Raw genomic sequence first — 10,832 nt, 5'->3', positions numbered from 1 at the left:
GCAACTAATCAGATTAAAGCCTAGTAGTTTTTTTTTCATTTAACCCAGCAGGGCTGATCGAAAAACAAAACAAAACAGACAGCTACAGAGAAGCCACTGTACTAACCATGCAATGGTAGTTTAGAAATCTCTCCTTCTGTGCTATTGTGTTCTGACAGGGAGAGACCCCCCCCCCCCCGCTGGAACACTCTGGTCAGTGATTGGCTGAGATCACTGATCAGGAGCCAATCGGCAGAACTTTTTTGGTCATGCCCCATCGACAGAACAGCCGGCTTCTGTCCGACCGGCTGCAGCACACCCGGCCGAATAACGGCTGGTTTCTATTGAACCGGCTGATGCCGCCCAACATTCGGTAGATGTGTTCTAGGCTTAAGCCTTTTTTTAGTTATTTTCAGTATCTATATAGTGACAACATATTATGCAGTATCTTTCAGAGTACATAGTGGAATTTACACACAGACTCTGCCCCCGCACTGGGGTAGATATACCAAAGCTGGAGAGGGAAAAATCTGATGCAGCTCTGCATAGAAACCAATCAGCTTCTGGTTTTTTTACCCCAAAGCTTAATTAAACAAGCTGAAGTTAGAAGCTGATCGGCTACCATGCGCAGCTGCACCAGATTTTGCACTCTCCAGTTTTAGTAAATCAACCCCACTGAGACAATCTAATAGCCTGCCATACTCTCTAGGGCCAAATGTGGGAAAAAAGGAAATGAATATAGCAGTGAGTTTTGAATTTTGTCAGGAAACCCAAAGAAACACAGGGAGAATAAACAAATTCCATGCAGACAGTGTTCTAGGTGAGATTGAAACCAAGGACCCGGAGCTACATGGCATTTAATTCCTGCGCTCCTTTTCATGATGTGATTTTTAAGCGCTGGTTTGGCTTGGAATATGATTCATTGCTTTTGGGCATTGCAAGCTATTCCCAGGCGTGTCAAACTCAATTTTATCGTGGACCACATCAGCATTAGGATTGCCCTCAAAAGGGCCGGTTGTATCTGTAAGGCCGAGAAAATCGATGGGCAAAACACATTGTTTTGCTCGTCGAGTTCCTTATGAAGCCTCCGAGGATCTCGGCGAGCCAAATTTTCCCATTGCCGTCGAGCAAAAAGAAGACATGCTTTCTTTTTGGCCCGACGAGATCCTCGGCGGTTTCCTCGTTGAAAAGTGTACACACGACCGGTTTCCTCGGCAAAAAAAAAAAACCCAGCAAGGGTTTTTGCCGAGAAACTCGGCCGTGTGTACGAGGCCTACTGTATCCTTACTGTGGACGAGTGCGGGGTGTAGCAAGATGGCGGTGATGAAACATCACTTCCGTAAAAAAAATCTGACGGGTCGCCTTATCTGATGAAGCACCTGCAAACATACCTGAAGGCCAATCCAATTGTGCCTACTAGTCCAACTACTGGTCAACTTCAACCGCTATGGTCATTTAGCAAGCCAAGTGATTTTTTTTTTTACTTTATGTGATGAACGTGATCTTTTAATCATTGGCCAGATAAATAACACATAGGTCACAACTTCCTTCCGACCCAATGATGAACTTACTGGGTTCACACTGCTGCAATCCGATTTTGATCCATCTTTCAGTGCAATTATGTAGTACAACTTGGATGCTACTTAGATGCTATTTTAAAGTGGTTTACATAATTTATGGGGCCAAAATTGTGCTGGAATTGCACCAAAGTGGTAAAGGATCCCTTTACAAAATCATGCAGTTGCATTGATGTGAACGGGCACCATTGAAAACAATGTGATTTCCATCGCGATTCTGTGCGTCTCAAGTTGCATCTGTAATTGCACCAGTGCGAACAGAACTTTAATTTAAAAGCTACACTTTTCTAGCGCCATTCACTACAAACAATAATATTAACATGAGAAGTCTGAAGTGTTGTGTATCCTCACAGGGTCCAGTTTGTTGGAAATATTCATGCTGAAGCATTACTAGGGTTAGAAACAATTTTTTAGAATTTCAAGACTGACCAAATTCAGGAATCAATATTTTTTCAGACTTGTCTGACATGAGAATGTAGTCATTATGGTTATGTGGTTATATTGTTTTCTGAAGTTACTACATGAGGTTACAAAACATAATTTTCCACTTGTAAAATAGTTTTTTGAGGTTTTTGAGAGTCTGGTCAAACAGTGTAACTGGAATGAAAGCACCATGTTAATGTTTCCAAGTATAGTCTGGCATAAACCAAACTGTATTTCCTGTGACTATACAACACTTTCATGTAGGTATGTAAGGTCTAAGACCTTAGCAGCATTACACTGCTCTTGGTTACCTATATTTTAGATTAGTTTTGCTCAAAGATGTACTTAACCACTTCAGCCCCGTAAGAATTGGCTGCCAAAGCGAAGCTGGGCCATTTTTTGCGATTCGGCACTGCGTCGCTTTAACTGACAATTGCGCGGTTGTGCGACGTTGCAACCAAACAAAATTGACATCCTTTTTTCCCCACAAATAGAGCTTTCTTTTAGTGGTGTTTCATCACCTCTGCAGTTTTTTTTTTTTGCGCTATAAACAAAAAAAGAGTGTCAATTTTTAAAAAAAATCAATATTTTTTACTTTTTGCTATAATAAATATTCCCAAAAAATCTATAAAAAAATATTTTTTTTTCCCCTCAGTTTAGGCCGATACATATTCTTCTACATATTTTTGGTAAAAAAATTGCAATAAGCGTATATTGATTGGTTTGCGCCAAAGTTATAGCGTCTACAAAATAGGGGATAGTTTTATGGCATTTTTTGTATTAATTTTTTTTAATAGTAATGGAGGCGATCAGCGATTTTTATCGCGACTGCGATATTGCGACTGACACTTTTGACTATTTTGGGACCATTGTCAGTTATACAGCGATCAGTGCTATAAAAATGCACTGATTACTGTGTAAATGACACTGGTAGTGAAGGGGTTAACCACTAGGGGGCGAGGAAGGGGTTAAGTGTGTCCTAGGGAGTGATTCTAACTGTAAGGGGGCTGGGCTACCAGTGACAAGACAGTGATCACTGCTCCCGAGCTACCAGGCTCTCTAAGGCAAGAGAGAGAGTCCATACAAGGGGATTTGAATCAGTGGAGAGTGTCTTAGCAATGTCCTAGCAACAAAGAAGGATGAGATGATGCCAAATCTGGGAGTTTTTTTTTGCCAAGCTTAGAGAGGTACATAGATGACATCATACTTACCTACAATGTGCAATGATTTTGCACAGAGCAGCCCCAATCCTCTTCTTCTCAGGTCCTCCACCTGAGCTTCTGGCTTCCCCCAACCAAGTGTCCCATAGCAAGCTTCTTGCTATGGAGGCACTTGTGCGTGCTCACTCCTGAGCCAACTCTCGGCCCCATGCCTGCTCCCTTCTCACTGGCTGTCTCTGAGCCTATGAAAAGGGAGTGAGCCGAGAGAGCCACTGCAGTCATAGACATTGCTGGATCGAGATCTGGCTCAGGTTAGTATAAGGGGGGCTGGGGGGAGCTTCATACTGAAGGTTTTTTTTATTATTTCAATGCAGAATGCATTAAGATAAAAAAAATTACTTTACAACCACTTTATCTTTGGCCAAAGCTGCACAGTTTGTTTTTATCTACAGGCACCCCTTAACTGCGTAGGCAGTTTTTCTGGTAAAGGTGAACTAACCCTTTAATGATAGGCATGATTGGCTTCTGATAACATTTCCACCCCTTTGCTGGCAATTTAGTGCAGTGTGAAAGAATGTTAGAAAATAGATTGAGGAATGCTTGTAAGCAAAAAAAATTATTTGATTTTCGAATAAAAGTGCAATCAACCATGATAGTTGTAAATAAGCTACACCCTTATGGCAATGAATAATACCCAGTGTGAAAACAATGTACTGCTAGTTTTGAAACTTACTATCATAACACGGATTGTAGAGTTTGAGGCTGTAGAGGTTGTGGAGGCTGCAGTTCATTAAAATGCTAACTGAAATTTCTATTTTAGGAGAACCCTCAGGGAAATAAGAAAGAAGAAACCGAAAGTCTAGAAAATGACTGCGAGGAGGGCCAAGAGAACTGTTTGAGCATTGAGCAGAAAATTAAGGACTCTTCTTTAGATGGTTCCCAGTGCTCTCCCTCCCCTAATTCCCAGGAGAACCTGGACACAGACATATCGGAGGATTCTGATCAAGAAGTCGACATCGAAGGAGACAAAGGCTATTACAAGTGTACCCACTGATATCTTTCTCACCAAGGACCTTTAAACTCAGCTTGCACTTTAACAGGAGCTGGATTCTTCACCCCCTAATCTTACTGTGGGGTAAGGACGAGGGTAGAGTTTGATGTACCATACAATGCCTTAGCTGCCATATAAATAGTGGAGGTAAGGGTCAAATGTCTATGTCGTACTGTACATTAAACTAAAGGGTTTAATCGTTAGACAAGGCATGTTTTAATAATATACAAGTGCCTATACATTTTGACAAAAGTAGACTTGAAGACTTTCCACTGGATTTGATAAACTTTTCTAAAGTTTTAAATCAGCCTTAATAGACTGCTATCACTTGGCAAAAGTCAACTGTAGCGGATGCATATGAAGTAGTGGGGTTGATTTACGAAAACTGGAGAGTGCAAAATCTGGTGCAGCTGTGCATGGTAGCCAATCAGCTTTTAACTTCAGCTTGTTCAGTTAAGCTTTGACAAAAAGCCTAGGTTCACATTGGAGCGATTTGGCATGCGATTAGACATGTCAAATCGCATCCCACATCGGCGGCAATAGTTTCTGTACTACTTTTCGTGACTTCGGGGTGTGATTTCCATAGACATCTGTGCAGCAACCCACACAGATGTCTCTGAATCCCCCCCCCCCCCTCGAGGTGTGGGGACTGACATGCTGGAATTAAATTGTGCAAGTTCATCTAAACTTGCACATATTCATTCCCGCTGTCCGTGTGAACCTGGGCTAAAACCTGGAAGCTGATTTGTTTCTATGCAGAGCTGCACTAGATTTCGTATTCTCCAGTTTTAGTAAATCAATCGCATTACACCAAGCAATAATAAAGCATGTTAGGTTTACCACAACTAATACCAGGTTAGCCCATCAGCGTAACCTGGTATAATGTATACGTGAACTGATACTTGACATGTTTGATACACAATTTTTTTTATTGAATAATGAATCAATTCATACTAGGAATTGCATTTCACAAATCATATTTTCATGATTTGGACTTGCGAACTAGAAAAAAAATCTCTGGGTTTGACTTCTCTGTAGCTAAATACCAAAGTAAAATGACTGTTTTCCAAAGCAGAACCAGTAACCACAGTTATTGAGTAAACATGGAACAACAAGTTTTGATGTTTTATGTGATGTACTACTGTGCTTTCAGTTTAGGCTTGGTTCACAAAAGTTCATGCAAACTGCAATGAAATGCACCAATGTGCCCTTTGAATTTTTTACAATGCATTTTTGTAGCTATTTCATTTAGGTTGTTTTAAACGGCGAAATGCAGGTCAAGTAGAAAAATTAAAGTATACAGGACTTTTTATTTTTAGTCCAAAGCATTACAATGCAATGCATTGGTAGGAAATTGGAACCATGGCCTGCTGAAGACAAAATAATTTCTCTTGTCGGTGCATTCTGGCAAATGCATTGAAATGCTTGACAGTGTATCCTACACGGACAAGTCCTTAGCAAAGGCTGCTCTCTGGGTCTTTGATTATTTCACAGAACATGGTGCTTTATGGTAAATTTATACATTGTAATTTTCATAAAAAGGGTTCCGATTCAATTAAAATATTTCCTGCTCCAGATCTCCTCTCTATTTTCCCTACACTACTCTTTCAATATCAGTCTATGTGATAATAGCCTTATAATTTAGACTTACTGTGTGAGCTTAAGGACTTTGACAGATGTAAAGTAGACAAATTGATTTTATTGTTTACCATTTATAATGTAAATTATTGCATATATATATATGTATTTTTTTTCATGTGGTAGACATTCATAATTTGACTATGAGTTGGGTCTGCATAATTTAATGTTGGGATGGGAATCTTTTTTTAGTAGAGCTGTGGGGCTGATTTAGAGAAGCCATTTTCACATTAGTAAAGCAATAGACCTGACTTTCTAAGGGTGGCAAAAGTGAAAAAATAAAAAAAACAGAACTTCTTCACACGCTTTATTTTATTTTGTCTAATTTCAAAATTAAAAAAAATTGACTTTCGAAAATTGGGCACAGTTTGGGTTTCTTCAAATGCCAAATCATGCACAAAAGAACTAAAGTAACTATGTTTTCTTATGCATGATTTTAGTAGAGGAGGGGTTGGAGGGTCTTAATGTTACCTTGTAGAAAGGTGTACACTTTACATTTTCGGTATTCCTTTAACCAATTTGCAGATCTGATGTTTAATTGACATCTTTTTGTAAAACCACACAAAAACTGGAAATCAAAGCTGCCTACTGTTGCAAAAACGTCCATCAAACGCCAATAAATAGTGCTGTTTCTTAAGTATTGGTTCTTAATAACAATAACCTATGGCAACCAATCAGAGATCACTTTGCTGAAGTCAGACCAGATAAATATTATTTTTGGTTAGATGTTAGGGCTCAATGTCTTTAACAATTAGCATTCTTCGTGGAATTTGGCCAGTGGTGCATTATTTTCTATGCACTAGTGTATGTATATTTGTATATATATGTTTATTCATGTCCAGATGTCAAAAGAAAAACTGTTTTGAATGTAAGTTAACCTGAATCCAAAATATAGTTGACCAGAAAGTTTACTGTTTTTATATTGTATATATGTAATTTATATGTTTTGTACATGTTCTGTAATTGTATACCTCAGGTTGTTTATATGACTTGTACATATACTTTTCGTAAAACAATGAAAATATATTTAATTTTTTTTGGCTAAACCTGTGGAATAAAAACGAAAATTGAACAGAAACTTTGTTGTATATTTGAATTTTTAAGTAAAAAGGACCTCAAGAATAGTTACAAATGTTTTACAAGATAACACAAAGGGGGTTTTCAACATGAGGAAGAAGGTAATGAGAAAAAAACAACACGTAGCTATGAGTCAGAGCAGCGTATATTGATTACTTTAGTAAGGATTGTGATGCCTTGGTTACATCCAAAAACGGTCAGTCAATGACCTCTCTGTAGTTAATAAAGGTTATCTTATTTCTCTGAAATGATTTGTTTCTGGGAACCAGACCAGAAAAGTGAAAATCATTATCCTATCCTATTATCCTATAAAAGTATCTTGGGAACAATTGCTACAGTCTATGTAACTTGCCATTCGTACCAATCTATGAGCACTACCGATCAATGTAACAACACTTGATAACGTATATATGCTGTGCTGTTAGGCTGGCTATACATTATACAATTTTCTTGTACAACTTTCTTTTAGATTTATTAAAACCGTATAATAATATAGACCTAAACACTTTAAATTGGTATGCAGTCAGACAGGTCCTTGCACTACATAGTTGAAGGTAATTCAAAAGGAAATTAAAAAAGAAAATTGTATAATATATGGCCAGCTTTACATTATAATAAATATATTGCTAAAACCAATGTTACTTTGTTTTTATTATTTGATAAAGGTAATGCCTTTACCCACATCAGATCTATTTGACTCTTTCTATTTTAAAAGACCTGAACAGAAAACAAAAAGTTAGCTGATAGACTTTATATCATTTTATACATTTCAAAATGTTTCATATTTCATTTGTATGAGCGTTTTTTTTTCTTAAACACCGAAATACGTTTATGCTCAGGACAGAAAGTAAAAGAAGAATTATAACTCTTTTGTTTAACAATTCACCGCATATGAAATAGAACATATAAAAGGAACAATTGACTGCACATAAAATAAAGAAACATATAATATATAAATATAATATCAGTTGTTAAAGGATGTTTCTATCAATAGTTTTTTTTTCTTTCAACTGGTGCTTAAGGCAAACAACTCTTATGTGAGGCAAAGCCCCAATTTTGTATATCACGTTCAGAAACTGGGTCTTTTTTTACTAAATAAATAACAACTATTCACTTAGTAAAGCGTGTTATAAAGTATATGTTCACCTTACTTTATAAGGAGAATCGTCAATCTTCAATACTTGTAATGAATAAAAAAAGTAATCCTTTTTCTAATTCTCCTTGCACATGATTAACTATTCAAAACGATTAAAGTTTCAGTTAATTTGCTAAGCTAGTGAACAGTCACATTGCTTAATGAGCAGTCTATCCCTTTAGTAAATCAATCTAACAGAATAAATCACATTTACTTCATAAATTAATGTTGTTATTGTTGATCTATCTGCAGTATAAATGCCTGGTTTTAAAACAAAAATGCTGATTTGTTTACTTTATTTTTTATAATATTACATTTTTCAATAAATTCTATTATATTACTATACCTATGTTGTTATATTACGAATATTGCATTTGACAACTAGATTTTTGTTTCTGTCAGTATATATCAGTTGTATAAGAATGCACAGGTTGTCATTATTATTAAAGAGGAACTTCAGATGGTTTGTAAAAAAAAATAGCAGCTACAAATACTGCAGCTACTGACTTAAGAAACAAATACTTACCAGCCTATAGAGCCCAGCGCTGTCCTCCCGGTAGTCAAGTATTTTCTGGGTTTAGCTTTTTGGCTTTATCGTCTTGGATTTGGGAGCCAGCTGTGACTTTCTAATATCTTACAGCTGGCACCCCACTGTGCGGGCACGAGGCATGGAAGTGCAGTAAGATTGGTCCTGCAGACTTCTGGGACATGCGATGTGCCTCAGAAGGCTGCAGGTAGGTCAAATCAATGTCATTCTCACCTTGGCAAGGGTTGAAGAACCAGGAATGAGTACCTGTCAAAAAAACTTACTTACTAGTAACAGGAAACATAACATCACCATAAATTGTTAATGCCATCACCATTCCCATGCCCCTTTATTCCAATATACACCCCCGTAAGTTGGCTGAAAGCATGCAGGTGATTATTTATGCTATTAAAAAAAGACATACAATCATGCTGTATGATGTCTAAAAATAAGTGAATGAAAATCATTTTTACAAAGCAATTTTTTCTGAAAATGTTCAATTTTCCAAGGGTTGTGCACTATATTGTCTGATGTAGAAAATATAGTGCAGTGTACAGTGCCTACTGTTTTTATCTTTCTGTTATTTATGATTTAAGTGTATTCATAAAAGTTTCACTACCACTACCATTGTTCTGCAAAGCCCTTAACAAAGCATAAAAAAAATCACAAGCACGAATATGATAAAGATTGCAATTAATTGCATTCCATCCCCCAATTAATGAGGTAAGAAAAACTGTTGTAGTGATTGCTTATGATGCCCCTAATTTGGGGCATGTGCTACTATCCTATTATCTATCAATTGACTACATAACTAAAATTGCACATGAGCTTGCTTCCACTGCCTCATGTGTCCCAATGGGGTCAACCGATCACTAGCAATTAGTCACACAATCACAGCAGTAAATATGGGCAGTGTGCTCCCAGCCTAAAGCCTTGCGCACACGGTTCGATTGTTGAAAGGGAATTGTCTGTTGACAGACTGTTATCCTAAATTCTTACCGTTATTACGATCCTTTAGACAATCGTTTTTCAATTTTCAGCCAACAAATGTTGGGTGACAGGCTAGTAACTTTTTGGCGGACAACGGCGCCACATCTAATTTTCATATGGTGAGTACATAAATCTGTCACACAAAAGTCGAAAGTACAAACACGCATTGTCGGAATCAATGCTCACCAAACACGAAATTAGCAGAAGGGGCCCAAAGGGTTGCGCTCAAGAGCTGAATTTCCTTGTAGTACTTCACTAAGTTCATGTTTGTGGCACAACAATTGTGTACAGTTAGTATGCAAGACAAGATCCTGGCACACGCCCTTTTGACAAAAATCAAAGGTACAAGGTTTTAGAGCCTATGTCAGAGGTCTCCAAACTTTTCAATACAAGGGCTACATCAAATATTTTTTTAATAAATAGTCATGGGCTAAAAACATCTACATCAGGGTCCCCATCAGAGTCCCTGGTTACATGGAGGGGGGTATAGAAGCAGAGATCAGAGGCAGCCTTTGCTGACCTTAATCCTCAGTCTGTGCACTCACCACTGACCCTTTTTTGGGCTGGAGAAAACATTTTAGTAGGCTGGATGTGGTCCAAATGCTGTAGTATGGAGTTGGGTTTAGCCTGCCTGATCTAGGGGTGCACAGTATCATCATACCTTCATTGTATCCTTGTATCTATGTGCACTGCAGGGAATGGTAGTTATGGCAAGATTGCACATAACAATGGGGGTGGCTTACAGAAGATGATTAAACAGAACTCTTATGCCAGGGGGCATATCATGAAATCAGGGGCCCATGTGCAATATAAAAAGTGGATCCTAGGCATCGATAAAAAAAAGTGGGGCGCTCTGCGTAATGGCGGCGTGGCTAAAATTGTTCTAAGTATTAGGTCTGGCTTAAAAGGGGTGTGGTTTATTAGAGTCTGAGATGATTACATAGTTCAGAATGCGGTAATGTTAAATAGTGAATGTACAGTGCAGAGTGTATGACAGTGGGTATTATGTGCAGGAGAGGCGTGCAGAATGTATGGAGATGGGTAGTATGTGCAGAAGAGGAGTATGGAGTGTATAGTGGTGGGTAATGGTGGTGAGTAGTATGTGCAGCTAAGGAGTACAGAGTCTATGGAGGTAGGTGGAATGTGCAGGATGGTGCCAGTAGGGCAGTGGAGGGTGTCAGTAGTTCTTTATTTTTATTAATTTTTTTATAGATTTTTTACAATTACATTTTATAGTATTTTTTTTTCAAAATGCTTTTTGGGGGCCAGTGTATGG

The 10,832-nt window shown here is 38.0% G+C and overlaps 1 protein-coding gene across 1 annotated transcript in view; it reads left to right on the top strand.

Moving 5' to 3' along the window:
* The window catches only part of HHEX (hematopoietically expressed homeobox), a 20,558-nt gene extending 15,942 nt beyond the window's left edge, over positions 1–4,616 (top strand). The window contains exon 4 of the mRNA XM_040361794.1: positions 3,960–4,616. Coding sequence (XP_040217728.1) covers positions 3,960–4,193 — 234 coding nt within the window. The 3' untranslated portion in view covers positions 4,194–4,616. The remainder of the gene's footprint in view (positions 1–3,959) is intronic.
* Positions 4,617–10,832: the final 6,216 nt, after the last annotated feature.

The sequence above is a fragment of the Rana temporaria genome, chromosome 8, assembly GCF_905171775.1.
Source record: "Rana temporaria chromosome 8, aRanTem1.1, whole genome shotgun sequence".
In the NCBI taxonomy this organism is placed as follows: domain Eukaryota; kingdom Metazoa; phylum Chordata; class Amphibia; order Anura; family Ranidae; genus Rana; species Rana temporaria.
The sequence above is the reverse complement of the archived record's forward strand: the minus strand, read 5'-3'. Positions and strand labels throughout refer to the sequence as shown.